The sequence below is a fragment of the Aegilops tauschii genome, chromosome 1 (genome assembly GCF_002575655.3).
Source record: "Aegilops tauschii subsp. strangulata cultivar AL8/78 chromosome 1, Aet v6.0, whole genome shotgun sequence".
Classification (NCBI taxonomy): domain Eukaryota; kingdom Viridiplantae; phylum Streptophyta; class Magnoliopsida; order Poales; family Poaceae; genus Aegilops; species Aegilops tauschii.
The window spans coordinates 67,099,598-67,125,451 of record NC_053035.3 but is presented as its reverse complement, the minus strand read 5'-3'; the positions used below and the strand labels follow the sequence as shown (position 1 = coordinate 67,125,451).

The 25,854-nt window shown below is 47.8% G+C and overlaps 2 protein-coding genes across 2 annotated transcripts; both read right to left on the bottom strand.

The window, feature by feature from the left end:
• Positions 1-953: 953 nt before the first annotated feature.
• Positions 954-2,538, bottom strand: LOC109750270 (transcription factor MYB2). The gene is made up of 2 exons (XM_020309229.3): positions 2,206-2,538; positions 954-1,945 (listed from the first exon to the last, which is right to left on the bottom strand). Exons 1-2 carry the CDS (start codon positions 2,435-2,437, stop codon positions 1,206-1,208), a joined length of 972 nt encoding a protein of 323 aa, XP_020164818.1. The 5' UTR covers positions 2,438-2,538; the 3' UTR covers positions 954-1,205.
• Positions 2,539-22,322: 19,784 nt separating this feature from the next.
• On the bottom strand, positions 22,323-25,575 carry LOC109750271 (nitrogen regulatory protein P-II homolog). Its single transcript, XM_020309230.3, has 7 exons — positions 25,272-25,575; positions 25,128-25,173; positions 25,007-25,034; positions 24,830-24,917; positions 23,502-23,569; positions 23,168-23,237; positions 22,323-22,711 (listed from the first exon to the last, which is right to left on the bottom strand). The coding sequence occupies exons 1-7, from the start codon at positions 25,456-25,458 to the stop codon at positions 22,599-22,601; spliced, it is 600 nt and encodes a 199-aa protein (XP_020164819.1). The 5' UTR covers positions 25,459-25,575; the 3' UTR covers positions 22,323-22,598.
• Between the last annotated feature and the right edge of the window lie 279 nt (positions 25,576-25,854).

Below are 25,854 nucleotides of genomic sequence, written 5' to 3'. Positions count from 1 at the left end.
ATCACATGAGTAAAAACATACGAATAGGGAAAATGTAAACTTGAGAGGTCATGAGCAGAAGTTTCCTACAGGATCTCAAAACAAAGATTTTTGCATGTCATGTCTTTGGATGGTGTACAGAAGGTAAACACAGATCAGAGGAGCAATTTTCTTTGGTAATTATTGGAGAAGTGCAGAGGAGGGGGGGGGGGGGGGGGTCGAGAGAGTATTGAATTTGAGTCTTTTGAATATCGCCTCCTAAAATGTGATATTTTTATATGATTTCACTTGAAAAATTAACAAGTTTATATACAATGTCCAGAATCATTTTACCCATGTTAAGTATATGGGAAAATTTTGTTTCTGCCACTCTTGCTTTTGCCAATTTTCTTTATGCCATTATAAAAATTGACATTTCACTTTTGGCACTCTTACCTTTTGACCATACACCACAATTGACATTCTGTGGCAAAAGAAATTTGACAAAAGCTAGAGTCGCAAAACAAAATTTCCCCTAAGTATATTCCTTATGTCACAATTGTTCAATTTATTTGAAATGTCAACCACCTAAAATTACATATCATTTAGCCTTAAATTGTAATATCATGCTTTTTTCAGAATGCAATTTCTATTGTGTGTGTTATCTACTAAATGAGGCCAGTATAACTAGAATCCAAGGTTGGGAAAGGTGAATCGGATTTAAAATACACTCCCTTTGTAAATAAATGTAAGATATTTTGGCAGTTTAATTTAAACTGCCAAAACATCTTGCATTTGTTTACAAAAGAGTATTTGTTTGCAGGGATGGATTTAAAAATAATTTGAAGCAACTTTTAAACACACAATCATATTTATGCCGTCCATGCGTATAGTTCCCTTCTGAATTTGGTTTCTCTAGGTTTTAATATTTGTTAGTGTATGGGGGTATAAAATACTTGGTAACTTGGCAGAACCACAGTAATTCGCATGCTTACTGTTTTAGTTTTCTCATGTAAGATTTACCTTTACATATAAGCACAAAAACAATCCAAATCTTCTAGCCGTGTAGAAGAATTAAATAAAATATTTAATATGCACATTTTTGCATGCTATATATATGTAGTCCCTAATAAACTAGTCACTCTATGAACGTGAATTAGTTTCCTGTCAAATTTCCTTTCATGCACCCTCTCTTGTCAAATTTCATTTTTGTTCAGCTCAGTTTGGCGCTCTAGTTAAGTTCATCGTCAGCAGTAAATGTCCTCTAGGCTCCACAAGTTGTCGTCGAAATTTCCGAACTCGAAGTCCGGGATATCGGTGGCGGCGAGGAGCTCCGACCAGCTCCCGCTGAGGCTGTCACCGTGGATGACGTAATGATCGCCGCCTATGGCCCCAGCCTCGGGGCCGGCGCACTGCATCATCGAGCCATCAACGTTCGCCGTGGTAGTGGCAGCGCCCCACGCTGGGAAATGGGCTCCGTGCGACGTCTCCGCCGGTGACAGAGAAGACCGGAGCGTGCTCGAGGTGTCAGGGCTCATAGTCACCGCCACCTTCCGGCTCGGCTCCCCGCTGCTCGCGTGATCGAAGCAGTGGTACTGTGATGCACCGGCCGGCGAGCTCATCGCCCTTGTCAGCGCCGGAACACCCACGCCTGCAGCAGCGGCGGCGGAGGAGGAGCTTTCGGCCTGGATGCGCTCGAGGAGGCGGGGCATCCAGACTTGCCTGACGACGTCGCGGAAGCGGTCGCTGTTGACGTCGCAGTGGAGCTGCTTGGCGTGCTTCTGCACCCTGGTCCGCCAGTAGTTCTTGACCTCGTTGTCCGTCCTCCCCGGGAGGCGCTGCGCGATCTTGGACCAGCGGTTGCCCCACCGGGAGTGCAGGTCCAGTATCAACAGCTGCTCCTCCGGCGTGATGTTGCCGCGCCGGACGTCGGGGCGGAGGTAGTTCAGCCACCGGAGCCGGCAGCTCTTCCCAGTGCGCCTCAGGCCTACACGTGCCGAAACCAAGCCCAGGTTAGCGAAAAAGAACTTGAGGAGGGACCTAGGCGAATAATGAGCTGCAAGTGATCAGTGCACATAGCTTAGCTACACGCTAGGTACGGCAACGGAAAGCGCTAGCTCATCTTATCTCTTGCGACGTGATCGATCAGAAAGAACTAAATTAAAGCAGATGTGATATGCATGATCTTGCCACTAGCTAGATTGCTAGCTAGCTCTCAGTTGCATACATAATTAACTGATTAAGTACCTGCGCATCGAGCGAGCGAGTTCCAGCGCCCCTCGCCGTGCTTGGAGATGTAGTCGACGAGGAGCATGTCCTCCTCCGCCGTCCACGGGCCCCTCTTCAGGTCGCCCTCGTCCTCGCTTGCCGTCGCCGCCGCCATGGCTACCTCTGTCGTCACCGCCGACAGACCGGCCGGGCTCATCGGCAGCGCCTCCATGCCCATGCAGGCCTTGTAGTACTCCTTGTCCATGTCCATGAGGTCGAGCTCGATCGATCAAGCTTCAGGAAGACGTACGCGAGTGGTGGCTAGCTATATGAGTAGTAGTGATTGACCGGCAGGCTGTAGCTTGAGGAGAGTGAGACAGGGAAGATGGATCGATGGTTTTATATAGGGATGGATGAATATCGAGAGAGAGCCGACGACTAATGGCGACTGTGGTTAAGGCCGCAATGAGCTTAAGGATTTGGACTGGTAAAGCCTAAAGTGGAGGGGGGGGGGGGGGGGGGGGGGGCGCGCGTGCCTGTCGCCAGATTAAACAACTCAAGCGGATTAAGAAAACAGCGTGTCTGATTCCGTCCCCGCCGGTCCACCTTTGACCGCTGACCAGCCCACGCAACGGCGGAGCCAGCTGGTAGTACGTAATTCTTCTTCTCCATCCTTCTGCTCCGGAGAGTGAGCTTTGCCTTCTTATTTCTAGATCATTCTTCGGCTTCGGCACAGCCGTTCCCAACACAGCCAGCGCAAAATTGGTTTTCCTCACGGCCACAAGTACGATGCAAAACACTACGTCCATTTCGCCAAGGTAAACCTTTGATAATAAACCAATTTATTAATATATACAGTATTTTTTAAATCAATAACAGTAAATACTGTTTGAAAACATATAATGATACTAATTTCATATATCTATAAGCTCAAATAAGTTAAATATTCCTTGTTTTTAGCACCAGAGCCTCAAATATTCATTTTGCATGAAATTTGACATTAACACATACACCAACATAACATGTGCCAAAAAAAAAACTCATCAAAAATATACTAAAAGTCCACTAAATAGAAATATGCATCTCTTCCTTTCGTAACTCTAAAAATATTTATTTCTATTTAACGGGCACATAAATTCTTGATCTCTAAAAAATATATGTCCCTACTAAAAGTCCCAAAGCGGAGAAAATTGTAGCTCTGTCCGGTAGATTATGGCCTTCGCATACTCCCACAACGATGAATCCAGTGGAAGGGAGGGGGCGGCGACCTACCGATAGAGGGGATGTGGCTGAGCAAAAGCACCCAGAAATTGCCTCTCTAGGGTTTGGAGACGAGAGGACAGTTTGCTGTTTTTTTTAATTGCTTCTTTGACATATGTCAGATGCGAAATGTCGTTGGGTGTTTCCTCTTAAGATAAAAACACAGACAACAATGCAAAAGGTCAATAGAACAGGAGGAACAAAAGCAGCCTGATGATAGAGGCAAGTGTGAAGGAGGAAGAGCGGTTGCTTCACAAAGACAGAGTGTGACCGGCTGCACCAAGTCTAGTTCTACTTTTACTACTGCGAGCTGACATGTAAATCCCTCGATACATTGGCCGGAAATGGGGGGATAATATCACTAGAATGTATACCAGAGATATTCTTCCTGCAAAGTAGTGGTACTTTCAGGAGTTGTTTGATTTAATCGGTGGGATCAATTATACTACCGAAAGAGGAGGGATGTTCAGCTAAGGTCGAACTGATCCTAGTTGAAGCTCTGGGGGCATCTTTGAACAACAAAAGGAACTTCGGCCATTATTTAAAATTCGAATATACTGGTTGCATACAGGCAATTGTTTCTTTTTCATGTTTGGAAGCCATGTTGTAGTTGTTATTCTGAGTCAAGAGAACTAAGTTTATTTTTTCAACTGATTCGGCAATTTTAGCTAGGGAAATTACCGTTCACTATTTTTATTTGGTTCCATAAGAACTACCATTTTAGATATGGTGTAGCCACAATTCGAATAAAGAAAAATAATTGTAACCACTAATATAGTTGTAACCACTAATTTGTACTTCTCTTTCACCTTTGTATTGGTAGGAAACTGAGAGTATTGAAATACATGTACAAAATAAATAAAAAATATAGGAATCTAGAAGTACCTTTCGAGACAAATATTCACATATGAATTTTCAAATTTCCCATATGAATAGTTAAAACGATATTCGCAGTCAAAATTTTGTACCGTCGGCTGATGATACAAGTGTAAACCGCACTTATCCTATTTACTTAAATAATTGATCCACGCTACTTTTATTTACCTCAACATGCAAACATGTCACCTCGTCACATATGGCACATCATCAGCCCCACTACTTTTATTCTCTCAACATGTATGATAAATGTTACTCATACTATTTCTTTCAATATGCACACCTCTCACTTCATCGACCACAATATTTTTATTTCTAACGTACATGGAAAATACTATTTATATTAATATTTTACAACTATAATAGTCACATACAATAAATCATATATATTTTTGGTCTTCATTCTTATTCGAATTCCTACAACCGAGTCTCATTAAAATAACAGATTGCAACCAATTTCCGTAAGAACGCACAGAGTATCATCTAGCTTGTGATATAGCTAGTGGGAGTACTGTCGCATTTGTATTGTAAGGGCATCTCCAACGGCAACCCGTAAAAAACCTCCCACATCCGTCTGCGGACAAGGGGACCAGTTCGCGGACACGGATACGGGAGGCAGCCATCCAACGCTAGCCGCATACATTTCAAACCGCATTTTAACTAACCGGACAAAATTCATGCAAACCGGTTGATATTCATCAAAATTCGGATAGAAAATGGCACAAATCATCCACACATAGCATGCAAATTAAGTCTAGTACAACAAGGTCTCAAATTCGACTAGATCCCGGATGTCCGACATGTTTTTAGGAATGGATCACGTCCTCCCACACATACTTCCCCTTCAGCTTCATCCAGCAGTGTGCGCACGTAAATGGCCGCCCCTCTGACCTGTGGTACAGCACAGCAGCGCGTGCGGGCTACATATAATGTGTAGACCAATATTGAATGAATGAATCAATCAACAAGTTTAGCAAGAGGAAGTAAAACTTACCATCTCCTCCATGCCCGCGTGTGATGGCCACCTTGCTTCGAGCTGGCTGACCAAGTTGTAGAACTTGATGACGCTGACCTGGATAGCATGCCAACGATATGACAATGATCTCACGTTGCATGGTCGCATGATGTACACGTCGTAGGGCGCAATGTGCTTTCCTGCGTGAAACTTTTCATGCACTTGCTCCCAGAAGGGTGGCCCTCTGGTCCTGCCTATGAAATCCGCGGATACGGCCAGTCACGCATAGCACAATAACTCATCCTCAATGGTCGAGTAGCTCACCATCCTTCGTACTCTAAAAAATTACATAGCATTTGAAAATAAGCTCAATGACATTTGACCGAACACCTGCCGAGCGTGGTGTCCGCCATGGAGGTCGTCGACAGGGGGCAGAGTGTACCTGGGTACAAACGGCTACAGGGCTGAAAGCTCTGTCGGAACGGCGAGCGGGCGCGGCGGTGCTAGTTGCGGACATCCAGCAATGCCTCTGTGGCGGCCGGAGACGAACAGCAGCGGCAGCGGCGAAGGTGGAGGGTGTGGATGCAAAGCAAGGGGGAAAGGACGGAGTGGAAGGAAATGAGACCGGGAGGGGGGAGTGGGTGGGCCGGGGGTGTCGGAGTCCTACATTTCGTGTGTCCGGACTCCCGCAAACCTCCTACACTTTTGTCTCCAATTTGCGGGAGAAATCACGTCCAGACCGCCCCGCGGACCGATACAGGTTGGCGTTGGATGCCTTTCAAAGTCCGGGCGGTTGCGGGAGATTAACGGGTCCGCCATGGAGATGCCCTAACTTGTGTTTTTTTAGTAGATCTAAATGATCATATGCCAAAATCTAAAAAAAAAGAAATCGACATCCTTTTCTACACTTGTAATTACTTTGAATTTTCGGAACCTGGAAGTTGTTATTTTTACTACAAATCCAAAAATTAGGTTTATATTTATATACCAGATTTGAAAATTCGGTTCTGTCTATCTTAACCCTGTCCACGGATCCTCTCAACCATGCAGACAACATGAAGGGTTCTTTTCATAGCTCGAACAATGATCCATGGCGGCGCCAAAGCCGCCTATTTAAATAAAACGACACTGAGTACCTAATATAGTGCATGTGTGCTTAAACTCATTGATATTTTGTCTGTGATGTAGAGAGGTTGGTTCTCTACTTGTCTCCTCGAGTCCTCGTAAACCTGTACTCGTCTTCTCACAGTTGGCGTATAGTTTAGTGGGAAACCAGACGAGATTTCAAGTCAAAGAGAACAGAGCATGGTAAAAGAGACTTGGACCAAACTAACATGGTAGTGTGATTTAAGCGATAAGAGCGGTAACTTGTGTTCATACTCCATGCAGGCTAACCTCATTCGAAGTACTCACTAGTTACCAATACACTCCCTTGTACAATTTTGTGACAATGATTTCTCTTTTTTTTTAACAAAAAAGACCAAATAACATATATTAAGTAGCACTGACCTTTACAAGAAAACCCTTACAAAATTTGAAAAATACATCTAAATCATTGGGGGTGTCGAAGTCTTCTTCCTAGTACATCCACAGCCGACGCACCGTAAGCAAAGCTTGTTGCCGCCTTTGGGCATCCAACTCAGCACAACAAATTTGTTGAAACCCAGGAGCTTGTAGAAGCAGCGGCTGGTAAGTCGTCGATGTAAACCAGAAGATGCTAATGACCGCGATTTGCGTAGCAGATCGCCACCCCGGAGAAGAAAATGTTGGAGATGGCATGTGTGACGCCCTAGATCCAATCAGACGGAATCGGGGAACACAACTGTCACACACTCCCTAACGGGGCCGAAATTGGCCAACCTTCGTCTGTCGGAACTAGAGTGGAAGAACCAAGATGCACAACCACGCCATCCCCTCCACATGAAAGCGCCACCGAAACCAGGTCTATGGAACACCACCCTTGACACGCCTCCCAATGATGCCAGGAAGCACCATCAGAACTAGGGCTAGGCTGGGATGATTTATTCCAACCCGACGGCAGGGCCATTGCCACACCGGTGATGACAGTGGGGAGCCCATGCCCTCACCGTCGCCGAAGCTACGGGGCAGAGGGAAAGGGTGCAGTGGTATCTCCGAGAAGGAGGTGGATCGTCGCCACCACCCTAGCTCGTGAGGTATCGCAGGAGGAAGGGAGGAGGAAAAACGCTTCCACGCCCACGAGGTTGTCTGTGAGAAGGATTGTTAGTGGGGAACAGCATGGACAAATACTGAACAAGTATTCATTATATTTTCATTTCTTTCTGTTCTGTTAATTGTATATGCCATGATACTGTAAGTGCACCACAAAGCCCCACAAAAAAAATTAGAACCAAGCAATTCAGATGGCCCATGTATCTGCAACCAAACTACATACTAACTAAAAAACAAATGTTGGCAAACAACTTTTGTCCTGTATCTGTGACAGCTTGATCCCACCTTAAAGGCACCAATATTTAATTTAGTTGCTCGGCACAGCTCGTGGGTTAAGGTTGCCTAAGCAATTGAGATGTAATATTCCAAATGATTAAGCATGTGACCCGCAGCCTCTTTGACTTGGCCAAAAGACCTCTGTTTAATTGTTTAATCATCCACTTAATTCCATTCCTGACGACCTCTCTCTTACTACAAATTTTGACCAGCGTGTGCAATGGATCAACTCCTTAGCTGTAGTCTCTGTCCTGCGATGCCAGGGAAATATAAGTGGTTTACTAATGTCGGATGGTAGGATCCACTAACGTCTTCGACCAAATGTTTAAGTCAGCCTGTCGTTTGACATGAGAATCAATCACTTAAACTAATGAGACAGATGCACTGATGTTAATTGGTCAACCAAGTGTTCGTGTTAAGAATCTGAAGACATGGCTTAGAAATAGGGCGAGTTTGATCTTGGTTTCACCTCTCTCATATATAATGGCACGTTAGGTGACAGACACTATAGACGAACATTTGCGCCATACTTGGCCAAATGCCACCGTTCAAGTTCGACGGTTCGGTCTCCTGCATACACGGGTCATACTTTCTTTTTCGAAACGACGGGTCATACTTAAAACTTGACAAATGAATGCTTCTAGGAAACAACCTTTACAAGGGATGCTATCTCCAGTACAATTTTGGTCGTCAATTTGTGAAATAAAAAATATAACTGTAAATATGTTTTTTTCGAAACGGAGGCAAAAGATTTGCCTCATCTATTAAATAAGGGAGAGTAGATTAGAGTTTTACAGCGACCACCTCAAACACGGCATGCGAACTACTCACGAAATACAATAGGCCCTAGTTTCTTTGCACCAGCTGTAACCCAAAGCTTGGCCTCCTCAAGGATTGTGTTAAGAAGAATAGGCGGCGGAGCACCTTTGTGTCGGAACACCCTAGCATTACGTTCATTCCAAATGGTCCAGGAGACGAGGAGGGTGAGGGAGGCCAAGGCACTCCTGTTGGGGACGTGTCTCCCAGTACCATCTTCCCACCAATCCAGGACGGAGTCATGAAGATGCCATCCGGAGGTGTCAATGTGATGAAGGCCAAGCTTGGCCGCGAGAGACCTCCAAAGCCGAATAGTGAAGCGACACATGAAGAGAAGATGAGCACCCGTTTCCTGCTCCCTAGAGCAAAGAGGGCACAGACCGCAGTTGGCCCACCCGCGCCTCTTCAGGCGGTCCGCAGTCCAGATCCTATCTTGAATAGCCAACCAAGCAAAGAATTTGATCTTCGGAGGAGCCCAAACTTTCCAAACCATGCGATCCATTGGGGACAAGGTTAAGCCAAGAAACTGCGCTTTATAAGCACTGGTTGCCGAGTACATCCCATCATTGGAATGCTTCCAGGTGATGTCGTCCTCCCGATGCTCCTCAAGATGGACGTCATCCAAAAGCATCCAAAGAGTGAAAAACTCTCGAATGTGGTCTCCGGTAACGACGTTGTTGTAGCTGATTTTGAAGATCCAAGCGTCCTCTCTAACAGCCTCCCTGACCTTCCAATTCTTCCTCCTGGAGGCCTCATAGATGTGCGGGGCGATCTCCTTGGGCTTACGGCCAAGGAGCCAAGGAGAATCCCAGAAAGGCGTTTTGGCTCCGTTGCCCAGAGTAATGGTGGTGGAGGCATAAAAGAAGCTGAGATCGTCCTCCGTACAAGGGTTGCCAAAACCAACCCACAATCTGTGGGGCTCCTTCCATTCGTACCAAAGCCACCTAAGGCGAAGGGCACGCGCAAATTTTTCAGAGTTAAGCACCCCAAGGCCACCATACTCCTTCGGCCTACAAACCGTGTCCCACTTCACTTTGCACTTGGCACCCGTAGTCTTGTCAGCACGTTCAATCTTGTTCAGACTCTGAAGAGTGCTTTGAGGCACGACGAGCGGCGTGATTGAGAACACCGCTTGGGAGCAAAGGACTGACTTGACAAGGGCCGTGCGCCCCATAGTTGTGATGTTTTGGCCTTCCCAAGTAACCAATTTGCCGGCCGCCTTGTCTTCGAGATACTGGAAATCCACCCGCTTGAGTTGCCAGACCGAGAGCGGGAGGCCTAAGTATTTGACCGGGAAGGACGCACGGGTGGCCGGTAAGTTCCCAAGGATGGGCTCAAGATGAATGTGGGCGCACCTAATTGGCATGACCGAGCTCTTCTGAAAGTTGCAACAGAGGCCCGTAACCTCGCCAAAGCCTCGCAAGATCGCTGCAAGGTTGTCAATGTCCTGCTTGAAAGGAGCCACAAAGACGGCCGCATCATCAGCATAAAGCGAAGTCCGCATCTCGGCTCCCCGGCCCCGGACCTTGCGAAGGAGACGTTTCCTTGTTGCCAACTCAAGGATTTTCTGAAGCGGGTCGATCGCAATGACAAAGAGCAGGGGGGAAAGGGGATCCCCCTGCCGAAACCCGCTGCCGTGCTTGATGGGAGGCCCTGGCAGACCATTGAGAAGGATGCGGGAGGATGAAGTCGAAAGAAGAGCAGCAACCCAAGCACGAAATCTGTTGGGAAACCCAAGCCGTTGAAGAAGCTCCAGGAAATATCCCCACTTCACAGAGTCAAAAGCCTTCTTGATGTCAAGCTTGAAGAGGAGGGCGGGAGTTTTGCACTTATGTAACCTCCGCGCGAAGTTCCTCACATACATGAAGTTGTCATGGATACCGCGCCGCTTGATGAATGCGCTTTGAGCGTTTGAGACAAGACCATCCATAAGAGGGGCAAGCCGGAGCGAGAGGATTTTGGCGATGATTTTGGCAATGGAGTGAATGAGGCTAATGGGCCTATAGTCAGAAATGCCCTCAGCCCCATCCTTCTTGGGCAAGAGAACAACGTTGGCAGAGTTGAGCCAGTGGAGCTCGTCAATGTGAAGGGAGTCAAAGCGTTGGACCACCCTCATGACCGTATGCTTGATGAGCCCCCAACACCTCTTAAAGAACAATCTCGTGAAGCCGTCAGGGCCAGGCGCTTTATCGGAAGGCATGTCCTTGATGGCCTCCCAAACCTCCTCCTCAGAAATGGTGGCATCGAGGCCGTGCAAATCATGGGGCTCAATGCCTAGCTCCTCCCAGTTAAAGTCCTTGCCGCTCGATCCCCTTCTCCCCATCACCTCATGGAAGTGGTCGTGAATGATCTTCTCTTTTTCTTTGTGCTCGGTTACCCAACCATGTCTGTGCTTGATCCGATGAATGTGGTTCTTTCGCCGCCTAGCATTAATGCGTCGATGAAAAAATTTGGTGTTAGCATCACCATCTTTCAAATTTGCAACCCTTGCACACTGACTCTTTCGAGCCCTCTAGAGCACCGACAGGCTAATAACCCTTCTCTTCAGTCTCGAGCGGAGGTCCCGCTCCTCAGGGGAGAGGGATCTCCCCTCCCGCGCAATGTCAAGGTGAAGGATCACCAGCTGAGCCGCATGAAACTGGACCTTCGCCTTGGAGAAAAGCTTCTTACTCCACTCAGAGAGACGCAACGCGGTTTTCTTGAGCTTTTGATACAGAATCTGGTACGGCTCAGTGTGTCGCACCCGCTCGGCCCAAGCCTTCGAGACCACCTAATCGAAACCGGGCAAGGACACCCAGAAGTTTTCAAACTTGAAGGACCGAGGCCGCCTAGGCCCCCTGTCGTCGGCGAGCAGCAGAGGGCAGTGGTCGGAAAGGGACAACGAAAGGGCGTGAAGCACATGGGTGTTGAAAGACAAGTCCCAGGTCGCATTACAGAAGAAGGAGTCCAGCTTGCAAAGGGTTGGGTTTTCCCTCTCGTTGCTCCACGTGAACCGCCTATTCTGCAGATGGATCTCCTTGAGCTCACATGACTGAAGAGTGTCACGAAAGCGCTTAATCCTCCTCCGGTTGAAATTTCGCTTGTTCTTGTCCCTAGCACGGTATATTTGGTTGAAGTCCCCAATCACAAGCCAGCCCAAACCCGGAAGTGGCTTGTAGGAGCATATCTCAGCAAAGAAAGCCTCCTTGCATGCATAGTCAGTAGGCCCGTAGACATTAGTGAGCTTGAAACACACCTCATTCTCGTGGACTCGGACCGAAGCCGAAAGGCAATAAGCCGAGAAAGAAATGTCGGAGACCTCGAGAACGCTGTCATCCCATAGAAGCAACAGTCCACCCATTGTCCCCACAGCCGGACGTTGTGCAAAATTCCGCAGCCTGTTACCACCAAGAAAGGCAGCAGTAAACACATCCACGTTCTCCAGTTTTGTCTCTTGCAGACACACAATTTGGCAGGAGGAAGACGCAATCGTAGCACTAACAGTTGCCCTCCTGGCCGGGCAGTTTAATCTCCTAACATTCCAACACAGTGTGTTGATGGGCTGACTTAACATGGAGACCACAGGAACACACATGGTTGAGTAGAACCATAGGAGTCTAAGTCTGAGAAGAGACATCGCAAACTTGAAGAAATCAGGCGCATTTGAATTTGAATACTCGAGGCACAACATCCACCCATGGGCAGGCAACGAGGTTCAGAGTACAGACACAACATAGAAGGAAAGATACAGACCCCTCTGGGCCAACTAGCCATACTTGCTAACATAAGAACGTGGCAACATCCAGGGCAAACAAGCAGATCAGACTGCATCAAGGCCCACACTCCCCTGGAGCACAGCGCCGTCCTGAGCCGAGGCAATCTCCAGGGCTCCTTCGCCGCTGTGGTCGATCAGGGCATCTTCAACATCATTGACAGCCTTGTCGTCGAGGCGGAAGAAGTCACGCATGGCCACGATCACCTCTGGGGGTAGCTGCTCCTTGAACTTGGCGGTGAAGTCGTCCAGAGTGGCTTCCGTCACATCTTTGCCATCCTTAGTAATACCCAGGCTGCGAGAGACCAGCCGCTCAGTAGCTTTGGCCACCGGAGCAACCGCCGGGCCACTAGAGCGCCTGATGCGCTGAAGGGAAAGGCCACCCTTGGAGGAAATCCGCACTCCAGCCAGGGTCTTCCTGCGAGCTGCCGGCGGCCTGGGAGGCGATGAACCAGGCGAGGCGAGGATGCCCGGCTGACGCTCCACGAAGAGAGGCGCCACCGCCCCTTCCCCAACCGGGGCCACGCCAACATGCACCGGAGAAGGGGTTCGCGACACCGGACCATCACAGCGCAGCGGCGGCATGGGCGACACCTCGAAGCCCGGGGGCTTAGCAGGAGAGGGGAGCGGCTCCAGCAGCATCCCAGGCGAGCAGAGAGGCAGCGTGACGGGGTTGACATGCAGCAGCGGAGAACTCTGCGATCCAACCCTCTTGGACCGCGGGTTGGACAGCAGCACAGAAGTTGGGGAGCTGGGCGGGGACGCCGGCGGAGTGAGAGCCTCCAGCGAGCGCCTCCGATCACCACGGGGAGAGCCGTGCCGAGAGGTGGAACGCCCCCGGTTCCCAGCACGCTCCCCCTCTATAACGGGCAGGAGCTCGCCGGCACGATCAAGGGCACTGCCACCCGATCCGGAGCCACGCAGAAGACCAGAGCCGGCGTCCACATCCTGAACAGCAGCCGGCACCAGCGACAGGGGAAGGGCGGAGAGCTCCGCCGCGCGACGACGACCACCCGACCGATCCCTGGAGCGATCTTGTCCAGCCTCCCGTTGGCGGTCACGTGTGTTGCGGGGAAGGGAACGACGCACCCTGGCGCTCCAGCCTTCACGAGCCCGGGCACCATCACGGCCACGGCGCCCATCGTGGTCTTCATCATCCCGCCGGTCATTGCGTCGAGCTTCACGGGCCGGAGCAGCGCGCCTGTCCGACGGGACGTAGGTGCCGTCGACGAACTTTCTATACCAAGTGAACTCCTCGACGTCCGGCGGCGGCGGGTTGTCATCATCTTCTCCGGCCTTGGAATGGTCCTCAAGGAGGTCAAGGTGGACGATGACGCGGTGGCGAAGCCCGCGACGCCCACGACGCCGGTGCCCGCGGGCAGGCAGTGTGAGCCATTTCACCTGAGGGATGGCGCTGGGGTCGGCAGTACAAGCCCAGAGCGACAAGTCGCGGGTGTCCTCCTTGCGACGGGAGCGGGGCTCGATGTAGTCCAGAGAGCAGCGACGGCCGATGAGGAATGTCGCCACATACTCGTTCCAGGCATGCAGGGGCACCCCCTCTAGGCATAGCCGGACGTGCAGGAGCATGTCCTCATTGTCAGCATGAGCCTCCAGCCTCCATTGCTGCGCAAAGATGCGATAGCCCGAGCCAGGCAGGAAGTCGCGGGACACGGCATCAGCGCAGTGATGCTGGTACATGAAGCGGATGAGGAATCTCTCCGGGTAGTGCTTGACCACTTCGACATCCTCCTTGCGAGCCCCCAAGGCCTTGGCGATGTCTGCCGCCACCTGCTGGCAGGAGACATCTTGACGGTCACCCTGGAGCCAGGCAACCGCCGCGTTGGTGGAGAGGACGGCCGACTCCGCCTGCATCTCAGGCGTCGCCGGGACGACGACGAAGTCTTCGGCCGGCCTGAGCGAGGCATCCCCAGGCCGCAGCGCCATGCCCAAGGGGGCGGACGGCAACAGAGGCGGTGGATGAGGCGGTGGCACAGCACCAGGCGCAGTCGGCACCCTGGATTCCCACCCTCGGCCTGGGCGGGCAGGAGCTTGGGCAGAGGTCGCAGCGGGGCGAGGCAGAGGGGGTGGTGGCAGGACGGGGCCGTCAAGAAAGCTCAGGGGCATCCATCTGTTACGGCAGCCCCGCGATTTATGCCCGTTCTGCAGGCAGTGGGAGCAGCGAAGTGGGTCTCGGCAACCTAAAGCCCTATGGCCCTTGAGCAGGCACCTGCAGCAGCGTCCGAAGAGCCAACGCGGGATGGGCGGCAGCTTGAATGCCGGAGCAGGCAAGTCCGGCTGGCGCGGCCCTTTACACGACGTGACCAGCGTCCAGTCGCCGGTCACCTCCATCTCGCGCCCCGCGCCACCAGAGCCAGCAGCCAGCAATGAAGGCGCGCCCGCGGCAGGGCGGGGGGAGGCCATCTGCCCCCCACCATCGCAGCAAAGAGGGGCTCCCTCTTGAATGCGCATAGAAAGCGCAGCGGAAGAGGCAGGGCCCGAGCCGACCAGGGCGCGGCACGGAGACGCCCCGACCGGCTGCGAGTCCGGGACGAACTCCACGGAGGCAGCGGGGCTGGCCCGACCCCGACCACCCAGACATGGATCTGGATCTGGGTCCGACGAGGAACGCATCGGGGGCGCCAGCTGCGCAAGCTGCACAGGGGAACGGAGCAGGGCACCAGCAGGAGGAGGTGGCAGGGGCATGAACCAGGTGCCAAGCACCAGGCCTGGAGCAGCATCCGCCAGCGCCGGGGTGGGAGCGGTAGCTGGCGCGGGCGCCGCCGGGAGCCGCGTGGGAGGGGGCATATTTTTCAACGGACCAGTAAATATGTTCTTTGGTAGTACTCCAGCTTGTAGTAGCAATCCAGCGGCAATATTTCTCATGACTGAATAGTTATGTAGATTTCAGTGTAAAAAATGAAGGAATAGTTTTAGGTTACTTTATGACTAGCCGTCACTTGGACCAAGGATAAACTCGGAGACAGATGCCAGTAGTGCTGGATGCCTGGATGTGTATATTACTTCAACCTGTAGCAGCTAGCTCCCAAATGTTGCCATCAAGCATTGAAATGTTCTCAACATGTTGCATTGTCAGCCATGATATATGTTGTCAAAGCGCGCGGTGGCTGCTGCTAATGCAATATGCACGCATGCATGGGTCAAAGCTTTGACTTAGTGACACGGAGTAAGACAAACGGGGCAGATTAGTCTAGAGTATATATGTTGTAGTATTGGTGACAGCCACCGGGTTGTTTTGTTTCTAGAATGTCGCGTCTAGGTCGAAGAATCCTTTTCAAAGTCGGCTCGACCATAGGCAAAAAAATAATTAACATGCCAAACTGATGTTCTAACAAAAGTCAACCGAACAATGTCTGACCTCACAGATTCATTGAACTTGCTTAGGTGTCCATGCACTGACGAGCATATATTGGTAATAGGATGGTTAATAGCTAACACAAAGATCTAGTTGCAAATGGGCAGGTAACACCGGTTTGATCTCGGTTGGTGTTTATGCCAGACTCTTGCCAACCTGATTAACATGTATCTGTATTTCTAAGTTCCTTTTTTTTGGAATGAGTGTATTTTATAAGTGGTCATCTATTTGCATGTCCACTCAACTTTCTTAAATCATGGTTCTGTTTTCAAGATTTTTGGGCCAAGATCCAACCATGATCATCCAATATCACTGTACATACAATACATGCTTAAATTGTGATCACCAGAGAGATGCCATATGTCACGTCCCTCAAGTCGCCCCTTCCATGCGACTCTGGCGCGGACCCTCAATCACAGTCCCCTTCCCTCCTCCTCCTCTCCTCCCTCACCTCGCTGCCCCCAAAGGAGATGTTGGGCGAAGTCTCGCGGTTGCTGATGAAGGGGGTGTGACGGGTCTCCTCATGGTGGAGGCAGTCGAGTAGCACTGGGAGAGGAGGTAGTCGGTTGTAGTGTCGGCACGATGCATCGCAGCGGCGGCTAGCAGGGTCAACAACGATGGTGTGGCGTGGTGGAGGAAGTGTGCGGAAACAGTTCGATGACTGGCCACTTGGTCTGTGGATCCCAATTCCCAGCAGCATGGCGGGTCTCATCTAACCTCGAGTGCATAATCCCCCAGCATCTCGTGGCTCATGCCAACCATCTCGTATCGGTGTATGGTGCTTTAGCAATATACGTGTATTGTGGCAGAGCTAGTGATGTCAGATTGTGCCTAAGAAAGTGGTGGCGCGCAAAGAATTCGTTTGGGGGCAAGGCCTTCCCCAGATCTACTAGTGGCTTACATCAGCGATGAAGGTGCAGCTTGTTTGAGTGTCCCCAAATGTGGGATATTGGCGGTGTTAGAGGCCCTCCCCTCTCATCAGACGGTGCACGCTAGATTCGCCTTTGTTGGATCAGCAAATGGTAGGGGTAACTCATGCGGCTTCATTTTGGTGGTGCTTCCTCGAGTGTCGATCTCCAACTTCGTGCTGAAAACCTTAAGTCCGACATTAATTGGTTGTGCATATCAATCCCGATGTTATTGCATTGGTCCATTGTTGAAGACAGTGTTTGGATTTTGATCGAACTTAATCTTCAGGTTGAAAACCCATGATCTGACCCTAAGTGGTTGGATTTAATAATGACAACGCTTGCACCTTATTCTCTTCCTTGACACCTTGCTTTTTGGAGAACCATTCTCACAATCCACATGTTGTCAAGGGATGGTCGGTGTTGCTTGGATCATCGTTGCTCTTTTTTTAACATCCTCGATGTCTTGACTAGTTTTTAATATTGTGGCATTGCAGATGCCTGGTGTCATCGGCATCTTCTTGATATTACTAGATTACTGTGTATGCAAAAAGCATTAGTACACGGTGCCATTAACGGAACTGATATTACTATAGTTCCATTATGGTACATACAGTTTTGTGTATGATGTTCATCTTAGCTAACTAAGACTTGCAAAGACTTCAGGTAGCTAAAAATGCTGAAATTTGTTGTTTTTATTAATTAGTGAAAAAAAAACTAAGCTAGTGCCCTTGTTAAAAAAAAGGAGGTCGTTTGCCCGTTAAAACGACGAGCACTTTCAAAAAAGTTAGCTCGGTCAATTCAAAGACTTTTGAACTGAACCCAAGATATGAAATTGCTTCTTTAGTGGTGTAATGCCGTTGCAAAGCCGGCTTAATCATTATTTGTAGTTGCCAAGAAGAACAAGCGTGCGACTTTGGTTGAGCTGCAAAAAGAAAGGCAGGGAGACGTGAAAAAACGAAAAGGTGAAGCTAAGTGGCACGTCAATCTCTCTCACGCCCCACTAGCAACAATTTCCTATTTTGATTGAAGTGAAAACTCAACAGCCAGAAGTAAAATGAAGACGTGTTTGTTGTCTTTTGCACAAGCCACAAAGAGCCGTGTTTATTAACAGATCTTTACATGCGTAGCTTTGTGAATAATTCTTTCAAAAATCTGGAAAAACTTTTGCCTCACATTTTCCCATTGAGAGTACCAATTCACTCCCACAATCAAACTGTCATATCTTAAAGGGGGTAGCTATGTGTTTTGATTTAGAGAAAGCTATTTCTCAATCAACATTTGGTGGCCATCAAATCAATGTTTTATCATCCTCTTGCACTTGCATGAATCGTGAAGGTTACGAATGAAAATATCCCCTTCATCTCATAACGTAGGACGTTTGCGAAGGGAATAGTTATTTCTCAACCTCTCGTTGACAAGTAATAGAGCCGTTTTGGTACTATATGAAACTTGTCTAATCACTCTGAAACCGAGAATATCTTTGGCCATCTCTCCATGTCAACTGTCAAAAGTCAATCCACAGTGGCAGATAGAAAGGTTAAAAAGGTCCCAGTACTATTTTAAAAATATAATGTGACGCTCAACGCGTGTTCTCGTCATTAGCAAAGATCCTACAATCTACAATGATCGATATGCACACACTAAGTAGAGAATCAATTAGTAGAGAGCCAACCCTAGGCCCGCACTGCTGCTTTACATGAGATCCGGTTAAAACTGAGATGATATCCCGATTAGTTTAACCACTACTCATTACTGACGAATCGGGTCGACGCGTATAGGATCTCGCCTGCCTGCCTTATCCCTCTGCTCCGTCGAGATGGCGACGGATCCACCGATCGGACGGCGGAGCTTGGATTGACTCGTGGGGAAAGGGAGGTCCGAAGTTCAACGAAGATTGCACGCTTGAGAATCAACGTGTTTCTTGGATGTTTTACCGTCTCTGAACTGCTTGCTTGCTTGCTTGACTGCGATGCGATGCGATGCAGCTTTTTCGGGTTGACACGTGCGGGGAGTCTCCGCGTAGATCGGCGCAGAGCCACTCATGCACGGGTGATGGGTCTGCATCGTCCATCATCCATGCTTGATTGATTGACCTCGTGTTCAGGTACGTCAACTCTCTGCGCTGCTCCGAGGCAAGGTTTATTTCGCTGGTCATCGTGCATGATACTGATAACCTAACCTCGCTTGGCCACCTTTGCGCCAAACGCGTGTGCTCTCTGTGCCAAATGCAAAGGTGGCATGGCACGACTACGTGGCAGCGTCGCCGCGTCCGGCGTACTCCTACCAACTTATCTTCGGCCGTCGGCCGTCGGCCGGCACATGCCTGACACGACACACGTACAACTGGAAGTCCACTTGCCTCGTACGCCACGCCTCCCTACTGCGGCGCGAGTTCCACGCTTCCCAGGCTTGCACAGGCAACTCCAACACCGTGACCCGTGCCTAAATGTCTGAACCACGCGACACATTTTATCATCTATGCGTCATCAAATGTCTAAGAGCAACTCCACCGCATCGATCCGAACGGATGTGCGTTTTGTCCGTTTTTTATTCATTTGGATCGGCATGTCCACTTTTTGCGTTTAGGTCGGCAGTGCGTCCAACACGCGGACACATTTTCATCCTCACGACCTGTTTGCAGTTTTTTTTTGCGATATATCAAAAAAGGCCCAAAGTTCATATAATTCAAACAAAATACAAATATATCATTGTTTCACCACCAAATAAATATCTCATAGTTTATTACAAGCCAAATAAATTTAATTGTCTCAAATACATTTGAAAGAAAAAATATCCAATACATCTACTGATTGCCAACGTGAGCCCACATATACTCAACCAAATTATCTTGCAGTTGAATGTGAATTTTCCAATCACGCATTTGATGATGAAATTTATTAAACTGTGCAAACGTGGTGCTCCTCCATGCTCAGGCACAATGTGTTTACCCTAAAATTGAAACCCTTGGTCGTAGATATCATCCGGACGCTCACCCTCTACTATCATATTGTGCATGATCACACATCAGTCATCACCTCTCATAATTTCTTGGTGCTCCAAGTGCTCCAACTTCTTGATCACACAAATGTGGACTTGCAACTGGGACAAGAAAAAGGCGAGCCCCAATTGCATGTCTGCAGTGGAGTTGCAACTGGGACTTGCAACCAGTTGCATGTTGAGGGTGGACTTTCAACTAGGATAAAAAGGGTCGGACTCCCCACCCCCCTAGTTGCATATCGAGGGTGAAGTTGTAACTAGGGGGGGGGGGGGGGGGGGGGGAATGGTCAGGCCCCCAGTTGCATACCGAGGGTGAACTTGCATTTGAGATAAAAAAGGCGGGCACGCAATTGCATGTCAAGGGTGTAGTTGGACTTGCAAATAGGACAAAATGGACTCGGCCCACTTGCGTGTCGATGGTGGACTTGCAACTAGAACAAGAAAAAGGCGAGCCCCCAAATTGCATGTCAACTGTGGAGTTGCAACTGGGACGAAAAATGGTTGTCCTCTCAGTTGCATGTCGAAGGTGGTCTTGCAACTAGGACAAAAATGGATCGTGCACCAATTGCATATCAAGGGTAGACTTACGACCGAGACAGAATTGGTGGGGCATCCAGTTGCATCTTGAAGGTGGACTTGCAACTGGGATTAACAAAAGGAAGACCGCCAATTGCATGTCAGAGATGTAGTTAGACTTACAACTAGCATAAAAATGGGTTGGGTCTAATTACATGTCAAGGGTGGACTTGCAACTAGGACAAGGTGGCCCCCAATTGCATGTCAGGGCTGGAGATGCAATTGGGACAAAGATGGTCGGCATCCCAGTTATGTGTCGAAGATGGACTTGCAGATGAGACAAAAATGCTACGTATCTGGTTGCGAGTCTATGGTTGACTTGCAACCGTGGCAAAAAAAAATCAAGGGCCCAGTTGCGTGTCGATGGTTCACTTGCAATTGGGATAAAAAGGGTCAGACCTAGTTGCGAGTTAATGGTGGACTTGCAACTGTGCCAAACTAAAGGCAATCCCTAGTTGCAAGTCGATGCTGGACTTGGAAATGGCAACTGCAGAATAAAACTATCGGGCCCAGTTGCATGTCAATGTTTACTTATAACTAGGATAAACAAGTCATGCACAGTTGCTAGTCGACGGTTGACTTGCAACTGGTACAAAAAGTCACCCCCTAGAGGTGAATTAATGGTGGACCTACAACTGAGGTAAGACAACTAATCGGGTCCAGCTGCAAGTTGACGGTGGACTTGCAACTAATGCAAAAAAGAGTCGGGGACTGTTGCCATAACAAATCAAACATCAAGTCAAGTTAGGAATCGAGAGTCGACTTGCAGCTAAAGAAAAAAAGTTTTGGATCCAGTTACAAGTTAATAGTGGACCTGGAGAAAAAAATGGTTGATCCCAATTGCAAGTTGAGGGTAAAATTGTAACTAAAGCAAAAAAAATGAAGCACAAAAAAGGTTAAAAAAAGCGTCGACTCTAGTGAAAAATAAGACGAAAACGAAGAGAGGAGAATGGGGAGAGGCAAAGCAGCCAAAGAATGGAGGTGATAAAAAGAGGCGGCAAACAAAGCACCATGTATCTTCCGCTTCTACAAAGCAGACCAATACCAAACGACAAAAAATGGCCATGAAAATAGCTAAGAAAAAACATATCAGAGGCCAGACAAAAAAATGAGCCTAACAAAAATGGGTCGGCAATTGGACATCGCGACAACGTAAGACCCACGAAAAAGTGAACCGTATCAAGTTTGCACAAAAATCACAACAAAAAGATCAGACGGACCACAACTTAGATGAGACATGCAAGTCTGGAGCGGGGACGACATTACGTATCCAATGGTGGACATGCAACCAAGGGAGTTGTGTGTCAATGCAACTGGGCTAAGAGGACATGCATTTAACCACAATTTCTTTTTTCTGCATTGGCTACAACGAAAAGATTCATTGATCCATTCCTACTCAAAGAAATAAAAATGTATTTGAAAAAGTTTGCAAATATGAAAATATTTATAAAAGTGAATTTTTAGAATTCAAAAAAATAAAACATAAAAGTTCATAACAAACAAGAATTTGCAAAAAAATACAAATTTAGATAATGTTTCTAAATGCAAAAAACTATTCGTGATTTGAAAAATATTGATGAAATGTTTTTTCACAAATTTCAAAAAATAAATAAAAAGATAAAAGAATAAACAAAAAATTAAAAAAGGAAAGAAAACAGGGATGAAAAATGAAAAAAAAACATGACGCACAGCACGGGTTCAACAGACGGAAAAGAAAAACCACAAGCCCATGTGCTGGTCGTCACTCTGTACTGAATGAGAAGGGAAATGGGAATGAGAAAAGAGACACCGGGGAAATGCGAGGATAACACTCGATGAGAATACGTAACAAAGCTAACACTCTTTTCAATTCTATAAATCGTGCGTAGGCTTGAGAAAGAAAAAAAAGAATCACAACACAGACCATACATAAAACACAAGGCCACACCCACACCGGACGCACGTGCTGAGATACGGAGCAACGCGCAATAACTGAAGACCAACGCAAGACACAGGACAGATACATACATCTGAGAAAAAAAACTTTTTGCACGAATCTTGCAGCTCTAATCATGTGGAGGACAACTTAGATGTGACATAACTAAAAAACATCTAGATGTGAATTGTTTTTCATGTTATATGTCACTTGACTGAGACTTGGTTAAGTCTCGATCGACTAAGACATAGCCACGCCCAGAAAGAAAATGAAACTTAGATTGAACTGGCACAGATTACATCCAGCACCTTCTCACCAAGAGGGAGTTTGCAATCACTGCATTCCGCACACGAACCACAGTAACCACCCCATTCAACAACACCACCCGCCGTATGGATGCTGGTGCCAATTTATTCGTGCCAACACGCAAAGTTACATACACATTATTCCCCAAAGGTCAAGACACACACGGCCACAAGCAACCAGCCTGAGGGATGCGCTTACAGTTACAGGCAGCAAGAGCAGTCAAGCTCTACTCATGAGATTGTGATCACCGGAGGCAGTTTGTCTGACAGACCGCCGATCATCCTCTCCGCATGCACTCCGCGTTCGCCGGTGCGTACCCTTACAACATCCGCGACGGGTATCACTGGGAAAAAGGGCAGAAAGATAGACGAGGCCTAAGCATAGAGATCATGATGAGGTGCGTCTAAGGATAGTACTGCTAAAGATCATGACTCCTAGGTTTCTAAGAACACAAGCCAGCTGTAGAAAGCATTGGGATACTATGCATGTGATGAAACAACGCTTCAGGACTAAAGCACACACTTCTCAGAGGGCATGTATGTTGTCGTGATACTCTGTTTAGTGTTCACTAATACTCCCTCTGTAACTTAATATAAGACGTTTTTTGACACAACAAGAATGTCAAAAAACGTCTTATATTATGTTATGGAGGGAGTAGTTCGGTATTGTGGTTAGCTTCCTGGAGAAGCATTTCAGAGTGGCAAATACTAAATGACAGCAACGACTGTACGGGAATAAGATTAAACCCAACAGCGTGATTGCAGACTTCTAACAGTCGCCAAGAAAACTATGCACTTACAGAATATCTTCCCATCACCAATTTCTCCAGTTCTGGCCTTCTCAATTATTTTGTCAATTACTGGCTCAACCTAGACAGTGCAAAAACACATTAACATAATGCAAAACAAAACCTTCAGAAAGATACACAGAATGGACGGCACAAATATTTTAACAATACAATATATATAAAGTGAACAGCAAATCAAATTGAAACATAGAGAAATAAGGTAACTATCTGTATCACAGAGAAAATCTGTATCATTTCGATGCTATGATCAGCTATCTCAACCAGAGGCCATGAAAGATGTGCACTTTCTTTTTCAGGACTAATAAAAAAATAAACAAGCAATTACCTGCTCCTTGCACACGACTATTTCCATTTTAACTTTAGCAATAAATGTATCTTCTGAAAATTCTGACCCTGCAAACCAACAATGAGCAAGCATCAGCATAAGAACTTAGAACTGCATAAAGTAAACTAGTTACTGAATAGCACTAAGAATTAATATACTTGATCAATTAGGCATGTAAAATGACAATACTGACAAGAATGCCAAAATTACTCAGAAGAATCCATGTCTTTATCCCGATGTTTCTCTAATTCCCAGTCATTTCGCCCTAAAGTTGTTGCAATACTTTCTCTTGCTTGCCCATTATCTTTTCAGGTCATATTTTGTTCATGGGTATCCACTTTCACAAGCAAACATGACATAAACAGAAGTAGAATAAATCCATATTTTGTGACATACTCCCTCCGCCCCATAATATAAGACGTTTTTTGACACTACACTAGTGTCAAAAAACGTCCTACAATATGGGACAGAGGGAGTAGTTGACTTGAACTACTAATCAGTCCAATGTATGTTTCTACATATACAGAATCTAATTTCATATGAGTTGCTCAGTATACCAATATCACTTAAGCATATACGGAGTATAAGACTATGGGGAACTTATGTAAGAAAAATGCAAGAACGACTTTGTTCAATCTTTAGCTGTTGCTTCATCAAGGACCTAAATAAAACAAGAACGGAAATGTAAGAGAGGAAGGTACTAATGAGAAACATCAATATAACTTCTCAAAGCTTCGACTGGTTTCTGGTGTGATTCAACCTCATTCTAGTTGTTGCAATTGGCTTGTACTCATAACCAACCATCGGGATGCTCGAATGTTTGATACAGAAAATATAGAAAATGGTGCAAATGTGAAGTAGGAACTGTGTTACAGATATTTCATGACAATATACTACATCAAAAGAAACTAATGTAATCTCAAGTGCGACATTTGTAATAATCAGGGGTTGCTTCCAGTCCCTGGATATCTGCAGCTTCTTTAAAACAGAAAACATACAAACCACAAAGGATATCTCAGCACAGAACAATACAAGCAACAAAACCAGGCAAAGCAAATTACAGCCTTCTTTAACAAATGGGGGACTGGGGGGAACTAACATGACCACATTCAAGAGGGTGTGGTGATGATTTGTCAATTATTAATGAAAACCATTTATAACGACAATCCCTGACCCACTCCTTTCACAATTCAATGCAACGTTGGCTCTAGGGAACACATTAACACAAGGATCACAACTGATGGAAGCAGAAACTATACACGACGAACCACAAACACTGAAATACAGTTCAGCAATTTAGGCGCCACAACCGCGGGCCGGGCCAATACCTTCGTACCGCTCCGTCGACCCGCCCTGCGCCCCATAGCCCCGCACATCGGACACCGTCACACCTCTGATCCCCATTTCTAGCAAACCCTGCAGAATTTCCGTGGAGCTATTTGAACGAACACCTCGTGTACGTGAAAGAACTGCACAGACGGCTTGCAACAGCAGCCCGCACTCACCGACGAGACATGCGACACCCTCCATGGCCTGCACCAATTCGGCACGATTCACCATGGGTAAGTCAAATCTACAAACAAACCAGGAAGGCCCCGAAGCTCACTGGTATACTGACGCACTGACCTCAGGATGGCCTCGATCTTGTAGAACTCCGAGTCCGGCAGGTACCCTGAAAAAGCGATGGATGGAAAAACAACTGAGCTCGATCAAGGACCCGAACGGAGGCGAAAACGTTGCGTGTCAGCGAGGGGGGGAGGGGCTCCTGACCTGGGGAGGGAGCGCTCTGGGCGCGCGGGGGAGTGGCCAGGCGGCGATGACGGGCCGCGTTGACCTGGAGCCTAGACCAACGCGGCGGGAGGAGGCGGGCGGTTGGCAAGGGTCGCCGGCGATGTGCACCGTGGGGGAGGAGGCCGCCGGATAGGGTACCCACCGCGGAAGAAGTCGCCGGCGACATGATGAACGCAGTTGTTGGCGATTCAGTGTCGTCTACTGACTGCTGTTTCCGCACTCGGTCACAGGGTCAGACAATCCACCAATTATCGACTGAAAATAATTTGCCACTGTACAAAAACGTGTCTAATAGTACTAACGATTATATAATCTCGGCCGTTCAGGAATACGAAGGGTCGACCTCTCTTACCGACCAAGGAACAAAGATATCCAATATCGACAACGTTATCCCTCCCCCCTCTCTAGTCCAGTATAGTAAAATGTGATATAAAATGATGGATCCATAAAAATGTTCGAATTTCCAAACTCGTGTCTCTCACCAAACTTTGGCAATGTTGATGTTTGTTCAAATCTCTTCTCCTGTGGCGTATATTATTCAACATTTGTCCTATGTTCCCAT